This window comes from Sturnira hondurensis, unplaced genomic scaffold (genome assembly GCF_014824575.4).
Source record: "Sturnira hondurensis isolate 20B ecotype Veracruz unplaced genomic scaffold, ASM1482457v3 Scaffold0002640, whole genome shotgun sequence".
NCBI classification, from domain to species: domain Eukaryota; kingdom Metazoa; phylum Chordata; class Mammalia; order Chiroptera; family Phyllostomidae; genus Sturnira; species Sturnira hondurensis.
Genome location: NW_028075271.1, coordinates 34,929 through 46,247, shown reverse-complemented (window position 1 = coordinate 46,247; position 11,319 = coordinate 34,929). Strand labels below are relative to the sequence as shown.

The window sequence follows — 11,319 nt, the reverse complement described above, 5'->3', positions numbered from 1 at the left end:
CCCAAGGGCTCTGGTGTCCAGGCAGACCCTGCAACCGACCCCCCACAGGGCCCCAGGGGTGAGTGAACTGTGGTTTGCCTTTTCTCCGGAAGAGAAACAGAATGTGGCTGTAGTCACTGAAATATTAAGAAACAGCTTTTCATTTTAGATTTAATACGTGATAATACATTAGGACTTGGTCTGACTGGTTGTTAAAAAGTCATTTTCTCTTAGCACTTGCTGATTCCTCTGGTGTAAATACTCCCAACAGCGGCCAACCTGAGGCCACCGCCAGTCTCACAAAGGGACCTGCACGCGCAACGCTGGCCCCGCACGAGAGAGGCGGAGGCGGTGAGAGTTTCCACGCCTCAGCGCTTGGCCGGAAATTCTGCTGTTAAGCCACTAAAAGGTGTGGGTTTCATAACACATCCTTGGGTTTCATAAAAAATCAATCAGAAAGCACCTGTTTTAATCTTTATTCTGTTCCTGATTTAACAATAACACATGCTTACAATAAATCTCACATTATAGATAACCGGGAAACTGAAAACTTCCCGGCACCCTGCCCTCAGAGGTGACTGCTTCCCTCTTTGGTAAATATTCTTATAGATTTTAGAGGCATATAGTAGTGAATAAACAGAACGGGGCGGGGTTTCTTATCAGAGTTCATGATCGTCTGTTCACGTGCAAGTTTCCAAATAATCTGGACAAATAATTCAATGGCCCAACTTCTCCAGATTGCTGTGCGCACATGTTTAGAGAAGACCCACTCACAGTGGACAGCTGCCAAGGTTCTTCTCACCACACGGTATTAAGTATCGTTCAAACATCAAAGATAAAAGAAAATACAAAATGAAGAATAACCAGTTGGATACAAAGGAGGAAACAGTTCAGAAATCATGGCAGTTTCCAGTTTCTTATCAGAATAAAAGCTCCTAAACCCCTTTTCCAACAAGTATCACAAAACAGGTTTAAAATTTCGATTTTTACGATTGTTCTCACTGATCAATAAAAGAAACAACACGGCGTGCGGCCAATCAGGGCCTCCAGTTCTCAGCGAAGTGACTCGTAACAAGAACGGCCAGGCGCAGGCCGGCCGGCCGTGGGCAGCGAAGTCTGGGGCGGGAGCCCCGCAGCGGTCTCAGCCCTCGGCTCCGGTCTCAGCCCTCGGCTCCAGAAGAGGCCAGTTTGGTCTCCACGTCCCACAGCTTCGTCTGCAGTACTTTCAAAACGTCCTCCATCTGGTGCGTCGGGAAATACGAGAACACAGACACACTCGTGATCAAAACACACAGGGTTAAACGGTTAGAACACACGTCGTGAACGCACTGCTGAACATTAGACACCGCACGTCGATATTCAGTGCGCACTCGGTGGGATGACTGAAACCGAATCTCACGGAAATGAGACCCGAACCGACCGCCAGCTCTTTCCAACCCCGCATCGATGCCCTTTCACTCACCTGTTGTGTGCTGCCTCGAGCAGACGCTGTCAGGGGCAGGTTGCTTGGACACAAACATGTGTTTCTACCAGTGTAATAGTTTTAGGATATATAGTACGTTGACTTTGGCATGAAATGGCGGCCTTATCCTTTTTTTAATAGAGTTTTATCTTAATTTGCAGTGTGTCCCAACACACCAAGCGTGCGAACACGCGAACTGATAAACAAGCATGGCGCGGCGTGGAGGAGCTCTGCCCGTGGACGCGCGGTGGGGGCGCCCCGCACGCAGAGGACGCGCCTGCAGGACGGTCAGTTACCTGCTTCAAGGAGTTTTCTATCACAATTCTGCTTTCCAGACTGAAAACCTCTTGATCTTCGGACACGATCTGCTTGACCGAGGACCCTAAAACATAGCTGCACAGTACAAAGTGAAAATACAGCAAGTGGGCAAACGTTAAACTTGTGTTCGTTAACAATATTAAACTCCTAAGTACATGACTCCCCGCGCCAGAACCGAGCGAGCACCCGCCACAGACGGCTGCGCCTGCGCACAACCAGGCGAGCCCGCGCGTCTCCGGCTACTCTAAGCCCCCCGCCCCGGGACAGGAAGGGTGGCGAAACGCGAACGCTCAGGGCCCAAACTTCCACTTTGAAGCTCCTTCAGGCAGCATTTCCGGCACGTGCACTTTCAAACCTGCACAGCCTAGCGAACAACGACGTGTGGAGCCGACTCCTACCAACCCGATTCCGGGCAGCCCCCCGCAGTCCGCCCCAAACCATGCTCCGCTGCACCCGGTGGCGCAGACCACCCGGGGGCGGGCGGCGGGCAGCCCCGCAGCCGGCTACACTCGGGGTGCGGGGTGAGCGCTGCTCAGAAGCCAAAGGGGCCCCACCGCCCTGATGAGCCGCACTGTTACCACTTGTAGCGACTCTGCCATGTCACTTCTGTTATAAGATCAGTCACGTCTTGAAAACCCTGCTGACTACATATGTACAACATGGCCCAGGAAAATAGGGTGAGGCGGAAACATTAAATGGCACCGAGTGATTTATGAGGCGGTGGATGACCATCACAGAGTGCGTCCACTTCTGAAACAAACCAGGTTCCTCGGCATTGAGATTCCGCCCCAAGAGGTAACTTGACCGTCAACTCCCCCACTCAGGAAATGGGAGCTTCCACACCGGGAGCCCCAGGGCAGAGGCCTCCATGCGCAGGTCTGCACCCCGCGCTGGGCCGAGACGGCCCCCGACACACACACACCCTACCCAGGAGCTCCTCCTCACTCCTTCCTCCCGCACCGGTCAGGCTCGCGGAGGCCCCGCAGCGCCTGGCCTGGCCCGGCAGGGCCCCCACTTCCGTGGGAGAGCCGGGGCGGGTCCGTGCTATCTGCAGGCGGACCCATGCGCCCCGCACTCAGGAGCGGCCCTGGGCCTGCTCCTGGGTGCGAGAGCTGTAAACAGTTTGCAGATTTGAAAGTTCTCATTGGAACCATTCCAGTTTCAAAGAAGGTGGCAAAACTACGCTTATTACAGAGTAATCAGAAATTACAATAAAAATTGAGTTTTAAATATTTTTAAGAGAAAATGCCGGAGATTCAACAGGAGTGACAAACCGCCTCCAGTGACCAAGGCGCAGGCGCCGCCTTTCCTTCCCGCCGCCCCCGGAGAGTGCGGGTCACCGCCTCTCCAGGGCACGTGAAAACACAGCAGGGCCGACTAATCTATGGAATTTCGTGTTTCCTGTAAGAAAGGCCAACCAGACACCTGAGGTTGTCGTCAGACCCTAACCCGCCTTGCTTCCTGAACTCTGAGAGCGGAGGCAGCCCTCGCCCCTCCCAAAGGAGAGAAGACGATTCCTTTTTAATCGATTTTATCGATTATGCCATTACAGCTCGAGGACGGTTCTTGACTAGACTCAAGGGAATAGAAACGGTTGGACTTCGCAGTTCTGCTTTCCCAGAACACCGAGGGGACTGTTTACTACCCAGTTTTGAAATTCCTATTTCTGCAGGGTATTCTAGGAGGCTAAAAACTGAGGGGGAAAGTAAAACTGAAAATATTAATCCACCAATGCTTTTTTAAAAAATTCCTATTAAATTAAATTTTATTTATTTATTTTTTTAAGATTTTATTTATTTATCTTTAGAGGGGAAGGGAAGGAGAGAGGGAGAGAAATATCAATGTATGGTTGCCTCTTGTGCGTCCCCTGCTGGGAACTGGCCTGCAACCGAGGCATGTGCCCTGACTGGGAATCGAACCGCAATTATCTGGTTCCCAGGCCCGTGCTCAATCCATTGAGCTACATTAGACAGGGCTAAATTTTATTTTTAAGAACTATTCAACATTATTTTTACTCGGAAAAATGTTCTCACACGTTTTCCGCTATAATTTTGAATGTCTGACTTTCTCAATGCCAAATAAATCGGGTCAAAACAAAACAAAACAAAAAGAATCACTGGCTGTATTATGAGAAATTATTGCTTAAAAATATAAATGAACCCAAGGGCTGATTAGTTGTGACCTTTCCAGACCAACTGCCCCACCGAACACCTTCGGGCACTCAGGTGAGGAGTCCGTCCGCCAGTTACCTCTCAACGGCGCCCACGTCGAAGCAGAACAAGTCCCTCTTGTAGTCCAGGTGGCCGGGCGTGCACCGGTAGAAGTAGCCGAGCCGCAGCTCGCAGCCTGCGCAGCGCAGCGTCTGCAGGGTGCTGCGGGGGAGAGGCCGCGGCTCAGCAAGCGGGGCAGTCTTACCGCTGCCCCGGCCCCGCCGTCACGACCCACAAGTGCCTAACTCTCTGGTCGATGAGTGTGTCATCCTGACTCTGCTAAGCCCCGTGTGCAAGGCAGGAAAAGAATGACAGTAAGATGTTTACACAAGGGACGCAGTCACTTCCAGGCCACACTGCTTTAAGCACCTAGCGACAAGGGGCGCGTATGGGGGTGACAACACAGAAGACTAGGCGGGTGCTTGGGGCGAAGTAAATGTTTCAACCTAGTAACCTTAAAGAGTGTCTAAAACTTGGAAATAAGACAAAAAGGTTCTGCATGCCCTTTTAGTGTTGCCCTGTCCCGCGAGCCCGCCGAGGGTACCAGCACTCCGAGGCGGGGGAGGGGACAATATTTCGGGCCCGCAGGCCACACGGCTTCTGCTGCGACCACCGGCCCCCACCGCCACAGCACATGCGCCGCCTGCGTCAGGTAAAGCGGCGCTTGGCACAGCGAGTGTTGGCCTACGGGCTGCAGCGGGCACATGGAGGGGCCACTGTCTGTTCACTCACTACGGACCAGCGCCCGGGCTCTGCACACTCAGAGGACTTCCAGAAGGAGCAGTGGCGGTGACTGGCACCTGCCGTCCGGGACAGGTGCCCCGGCTTCCTCTAGCAGGAGCCACAGCCCGTGGCTGCGGTTCCCCAGTCCCGCGGGGACGCTGGCGGCCTCCAGCCGACAGAGGGCGCTTCCCCTACCCGGCTCCGCCAGGAGCTGTGCAAACCTCTGACAAGTGTCCGCACGTATTTCCTGACTTTTTAAAAAAATTGATGTTTCGACATTAACACTCTCCTATCGACTCCAGGCACGTTCCACACAGGTGACCCACAAATACGTCACTCAACGATTCACAGCTGCTCCCCACAAGGTGGCCCCTCTGTTCCCGTTACTTTCTGAGCCGGGCTCTCCCAGAGGGCCAGTTCAAGGCCAGTTCAAGTCTCCTTTCAAACTCCCGCTCCACCGCCCAAACATGCCTGTCAAACTGACCTACCCAAATCTACCGTTCCGCACATGTTCATGCAAAAAACAGGCCCACGCACAGCTGGGTGCTGACCGGGGACTTCAATCGGGCAACGGTCGTGACAGTGTCACACTTGGCACAGAAGGTAGCTCCATGTAAAAGCATTTTTTGCCCTGGCTGGTGTAGCTCAGTGGATTGAGCGTGGGCCTGTGAACCACACGATCGCAGTTCGATTCCCAGTCAGGGCACATGCCTGGGTTGCAGGCCAGTTCCCAGCAAGGAACACATGAGAGGCAACCACTCTCTCCCACTGATATTTCTCTTTCTCTCTCCTCCTTCCCCTCCTTCTCTCCCCCCTTCCCCTCCTTCTCTTCCTCTCTCTGAAAATAAATAATTAAAATAAAAAAGCATTCTTGACTCACACCGGCACAAGAGCCCCTGAATGAGCCACCCCAACCATCACCCACCCCAACCATCACGCGGAGCCAGTCACCCGGAGCCAGCCCAGACTCCAAACTCCTCCAACTCCCTGCAGACCGCACCCCTCCCCCATAGGCACTGGGGCGGGGGTTCTAGTTTCTGCAGCGGTTCTAGTTTCTGCAGCAACCCGGAACAAAGAGCCAGGTCCTAGAGAGCATTTAAAAAAACAAAAACTTTTCCACCTCAATATCTACAAGAGACCACCATCACCCAAGAGATGATAAATTTCACCCAAGAGATGATAAATTAACAATGACTAACTTTCTACTGATTACCATGGAATAAAGGTTTACCCCAAGTAATCTTTACTGGTAATAATCTTTTTAAAGACTTCTGTCTGAAAAATAAACCTTTTCTGTAGTGTACATATTCACATAGATACAGCCTCACTCACCAACCATTTTCGTTTTCACGTTTGGATAGTATCTCTTCCTTGTCCACAGAAACATTACTGGAAACATCTAGAAAAAAAGAACAATAATTTATTAATGTGGTTGGTTATAATGTACACACAGACATTTAGAGAACTTGTAATTCAACTTTTATTTTAGAACTAGGAGGGTCAGAAAAAGAGCCCAAAGTCACACACACACACACACACAGGCACCGTGGTTTAAAACTAAGTGTGCAAAGGTTTCTGCAAAAGGGTAGTGGAATAAGAGTTATTTCCTTGCCTCCCCAGAAAACCAAATTAAATTGAAATGAACAAAATGAATGAAGTTAGAGGGAAAAATTCAACTGACAGCAAAACCTGGAACAATTAGAACCTCAACCCAACAACTGCTGTGCGCACCTGCCAGACACAGTAAAACTGGGGCCAGAACTGAGAAGACGCTACGAGCCGATGCCCACACCTGCAGGTGTCGAACGCTGAGCTGACTTCTCTAAAAGGAACTGAGGGCTCTCAAGGAGCAGCCAAAATCTCTGAGACTGTGACTTGGACAGGGGTCCCAGCTGAACCCCAGAAGAGACATGGCTGGCGGGTCCAGGTCCAGGGCCGTAGGACAGAAGGTGGGGGGGGGAGGGGAGACAACGGGACACTGACCTAAAACGGCCCAAACGTGGGCCAAACGTGCCCTTGGCTTCTCGCCTCCTCTACAGTCTAAGTCCCACCTCCTTCCATCCTGTTGCTCGAACCGGAAACCGGGGTGTCACCCTGCTTCCCGATCACCCACTGCGCTGAGCAGCCCATCAATCCCATCTCACAGCTTTCCCTCCAGCCCTCACACCCCGCCTCCTCCTGCCTAGACCGCTGCACAAGCTCCTGCCTAACCTCCACGCTTCCTCCAAAGCAAATCGGGGTCACGTCTGGCCCCTGCTCACACGCCTCGCTCACTAGAACAGATTCTGACTCCCTACAACCCACAAGGCCCTGGGTTTGGGGGCCCCTTCCTGCCTCCTCAAGCCTCACCTTTATTCTACTCGTGGCCTGGGTACCAGCTGCTCCCAGGCCTGACAAAAGCAGAGCGTGACCCCAGAACTGGACACGTAGCCAAGCTGCCTCATGTCTACAGACAACAGAAAGACATTTCCAAGCACTCACACTCAAAGTTTTCTTGAGGAGGGGGAGACAACTGATGACAATTTATCAAATAAATAACTGAGGTTTATTTTTTAAGCTATAAACGAGCCTTCTTATGTTTTATTTTTTTAAGATTGGACTTATTTTTAGAGAGGTGAAAGGAGGGAAACAGCCATGTGCAGGTGCCTCTCGCACGCCCCCTACTGGGGACCCAGCCCACAACCCAGGCATGTGCCCTGAGTAGGAATGGAACCAGCAACCCTTTGTTTCGCAGGCCTGTGATCAATCCACTGAGCCACACCAACCAGGGCTAAGCCTTATGTTAATAGGTGCTCTGAGCCCTGGCTGGTGTAGCTCAGTGGATTGAGCACAGGCCTATGAACTAAGGGATCGAGGTTCGATTCCCAGTCAGGGCTCATGCCTGGGTTGCAGGCCAGTTCCCAGCGAAAGACACAGAAGAGACAACCATACATTGATATTTCTCCCCCCTTTCCTTCCCTTCTCCTCTAAAGATAAATGAATAAAATCTTTAAAAAAAAAAAAAAAGGAGTTCTGGACTTGAGAGGACTTCATATAAACATTATATTAAAGCTAAATTACCAGGCTATGGCTACAGAATAGTATGTAAATGTTATGAATGTCGACTAAGTAAAACTAATTCAACTAACTCAAATTGGGGCAGAGGGAATGAAAATTAATCCAAGAGTTCATTTTTTAATCTTTCATTGGTGCAGTGCATTCAATTTGTAAAACCCCCACTTTACAGAGGAGAAAATGAAGGCAGAGAGGCATCTAGGCTTTGGACCCGAACAGGAAAGGGGCCAGTTCCCGGCTGTGCCGCCGCCTGTGAGCAAGGGGCCAGCATCTGCTCCCATCAGGAGGTTTGTCCCTACACACTCACAGGGAGAAATACTCAGAACACTCGTGCGGAGTAATAAAGAAGGATGCTTAATGTATAAATAATACAACCTCAAGTGTGTTTTTAAAAAGTTGACATGTTTAAATATGCTGGCTCAGTGATCACTGTTAATGAAGTGACCTGTCCTTATGGGAAACAGCAGGTGTTAAGAGTTTCAGGTAACAGCGGACACGGGCGCCCTCCTTTTCTCCCATCATTTTACCCCAGGAAGGAAACTAGTCCATGGACAGCAATGAACTGTTGGTGAATTTCTGCTATCAAAATAGTTACATAATTAAACGGAGCATATACTTCAACTTGAAACCCAGAAGCCCGAAAATAGCCATATTTACACTAAGAAAAAACACACGTGACCCACTCCCCTAAATAAGTGTGAATACTACGCGAGCAACAAAAGGAGTGGATGCAGGAAACCCGCAGGTAACGGGCAGCCCCAGGATTAAAAGCTAGAACTCGTCTTCCTAACTTTTCTACTAGACCCCCCACCCTCCAGTTTTCCTGGGATTACTAGTGCTTTCATTGCAAGTTCTCTTTTAAAATTGTTGGTAACAATGTGTTCTGTCTGCTCTGCGAGACGGTAAAGGCGTCTGCTGATACAGGTGCTAAGAGGCTGCAAATCAATCCTGGCGTACCCCTGCAGGGAGCAGGGAGCGAAAGGGCTGAACTTGCTAAATATACCATGTGCGACATTATTTACCAAAGTCACAGCCCACTGATGTCTGTGGGGCGCGCTACAGCGTGCCTACACCCCACATGCTTACTATTCAGTTGGTCTGTTTTTATTGACTGATGCTCACAACAAGCCTGGTTCAACCTCTACTGATGAATGGCTGGGGGACCCCAGACAAGTAGTTGTCACTCGTGAGCCCCATCTCTCCCCGGAGCCGATCACCCTCTCTTATTTTCTGCTCTTACAGAGTCTGGGTAGCGCCTAAATGCCCGCCCCGCACCCAGCCCGGGTACTGACAGCGCAGCAGGATGCAATTGTCCTCCCGGCAGGTCACCCAGTTCAGGGAGTCGCCCAGCGGCCGCCGGCAACCGGCGCACAGGAACACCAGCGGCTGATCCTCGGCCTCGGAGGGCACCGCAGCCCCCTCGCGCCGCGTCCTCTCCGCCACCGACATGGCCCCGCTTAGGGAGTCCCACGTGGTCGTCCACTGCTGCAGCAGCTGGTGGCGGCTCGAGACTTCCGAGGGTCGCTGGCTTAACCGCGAGAAGTCGCTCCACGTGCCCTTCTCGCCACACGCGCAGCTGGCGGAGGAGCATCCTCTGCAACTCTCCTCCGACTCAATACCCGCCATAGCTTCAAACCGGGCGGCCGCGGAGCACCACGGGAAAAATACCGCCTTTGCGCACGCGCAGGGCGGGAGGAAACCGCGGAGCGCGGCAGGGAAGGCGGTGTTAGGGGCGGGGCCTGACGGAGGAGGGGCGGCGAACAGCGTGCTAGTGCGCGTGCTCGAGCTAGAGCGCCGCTCTGCTGGGCGGTGCCAGGCGGGGTAGTTTCTGCGCGTGCGTGAGGCTTCCAGCCCTTCCAAATGGTGGCTGCTGGGGGTGGGATGGCCACACGTTCCTGGGGAGTTCAGCTCCTGACACAGAGGGGTGATGTCTTCCACAAAGTTACGCGCCCGAACCCCTCAGCGAGGCCGTCGCGGCCGTTCGCAAACGAATGCGCCGCCCACGCAGCGCCCTGCGGGGAGCAGTGGGGGCGCACCTGCCTTCCGTGGCTGGCCCCTGCGCAAGGTGCCCGAGTCACCTGCGGGCTGGTTAAAGCCCAGGCCGCTAGGCCCACCGCCCCGGATGCGGTTCAGCGGGCCGGTGGCCCCGGACTCGGCCTTGCTCGCCAGCGCCAGGTGATGCCAGTACGGACGCCGTGCCCGGGTCTGTCTGCACAGCCTCGGCGAGGGACAGAGCCGGGTGCTCGGGACACTGACCCCGAAAGGGAGCAGCCGGCACCGCACGCGTGTGCGATGGCTTGGTGATGGGGGGCGCGGCCTCCGCCGTCCGGACCTGGGCGCCGCCGTCGCGGAGGTCGCGCCCCTCGGCGGGGACGAGGACAGACCACCTCAGCTGTCCCCGAAAGCCCGCCTCTGGCTCTCCAGCACCACCTAGCGGAGCGGGAGAGCCTGCTGGGGACCGGCCTGCGCCGTCGCGGACGACCTGGTCGCCTCCCAGGAGAGAAAGGCTCCCCGGGGCCCGGGATCTGCTCCCGCGCCCCCCGCGGCGTGCCCCACGTCGCCGCCCTCTTTGCTTGATCAGGTAGACTCGTCACAAGAGTTTACGGCCACTTTCAGTGCCGGTGGCTTCTGGCAAAAGCAAAAGCTTCGGGGTCAGCAGCTTTGGGCGGAGCTGCCCTCCCGCGAGGCCGGACCCGCGCCGGAAGCCGGAAACGCCCCTCGCCCGCCCAGAATCGGCTTCGTGGGTCGAGCGCGTGGTTCCGGAGGTTAAGTGACGCGAAGTGCGCACTGTGCCCGCGTCCGTCAGCCTCCGACCCGAGGAACAGTTCGAACCGTTCAGGTTCCTGTTCCCGCCCCCGCACCGCCTTCCCAGCGTCTGCCGCTGTGGACGAGGCAATGCCGAGCTCCAGGGCTGCGGCCGCCTAGCCCACGTCTCTAGGTCAAGGCTCATAAAACGCACGCACGTCTTCAAGCAAGTGGTAGTGATCTTGGAATTCAAGGGATGACCTGTTTGTCTCGGACTTTAGGTGCTGCGGCAACACTTAGATTCCAGGGTGGGGTTTCCTTGCAGTAAAGAAAAAATGCAAAGCGGGCACCGATCACTGTCTCACCTGTGCACTTGACCTTCGTGGGCCCATTCCTCCATAAAAAGTAATGATAATACAAATTATATTTTCCAACTGTATTGTTACAGACCAATGTATAAATGTTATATGTAGAAACATTTTTCTGTCCTGGCTGGTGTGGTTCAGTGGATTGAGCGCCGGCCTGCAAGCCGGTTCGATTCCCAGTCGGGACACATGCCTGGGTTTTGTAGGTCAGGACCCCAGTACCCGGGCATGCAAGAGGCAACCCACACATTGATGTTTCTCTCCCTCTCTTTCTCCCTCCCTTCCCCTCTCTAAAAATAAATAAATAAAATGTTAAAAAACTTTCTTTGATCTAAGAGTTTCTTTTCCTTCTGATTGGAAAATAAAACATTTTCGTGGGGTTCTAAAAAATATGTGATGGGCCCGAGGTGCCTTGCCTAATGGAGAAATTAGCCTCACTGCAAAATGGATTTCCCCATAGTCC

General features: G+C 53.2%; 1 protein-coding gene across 1 annotated transcript; it reads right to left on the bottom strand.

The window, feature by feature from the left end:
• Window positions 1-445: 445 nt before the first annotated feature.
• MIS18A (MIS18 kinetochore protein A) lies at window positions 446-9,385 on the bottom strand. The gene is made up of 5 exons (XM_037040551.1): window positions 9,039-9,385; window positions 6,025-6,091; window positions 4,009-4,131; window positions 1,738-1,834; window positions 446-1,220 (listed from the first exon to the last, which is right to left on the bottom strand). Exons 1-5 carry the CDS (start codon window positions 9,370-9,372, stop codon window positions 1,140-1,142), a joined length of 702 nt encoding a protein of 233 aa, XP_036896446.1. The 5' UTR covers window positions 9,373-9,385; the 3' UTR covers window positions 446-1,139.
• Window positions 9,386-11,319: the final 1,934 nt, after the last annotated feature.

What these genes read in the sequence shown, in the direction of transcription:
- MIS18A (XM_037040551.1), bottom strand. Translation starts at nt 9,372, where the DNA reads ATGGCGGGTATTGAGTCGGAGGAGAGTTGCAGAGGATGCTCCTCCGCC. An exon ending in CAATTGCATCCTGCTGCGCT is followed by an intron (nt 6,092 to 9,038) that starts GTCAGTACCCGG and finishes CTTTTTTTCTAG; the next exon opens with ATGTTTCCAGTAATGTTTCT. An exon ending in CGTGAAAACGAAAATGGTTG is followed by an intron (nt 4,132 to 6,024) that starts GTGAGTGAGGCT and finishes TCTCCCCCGCAG; the next exon opens with CACCCTGCAGACGCTGCGCT.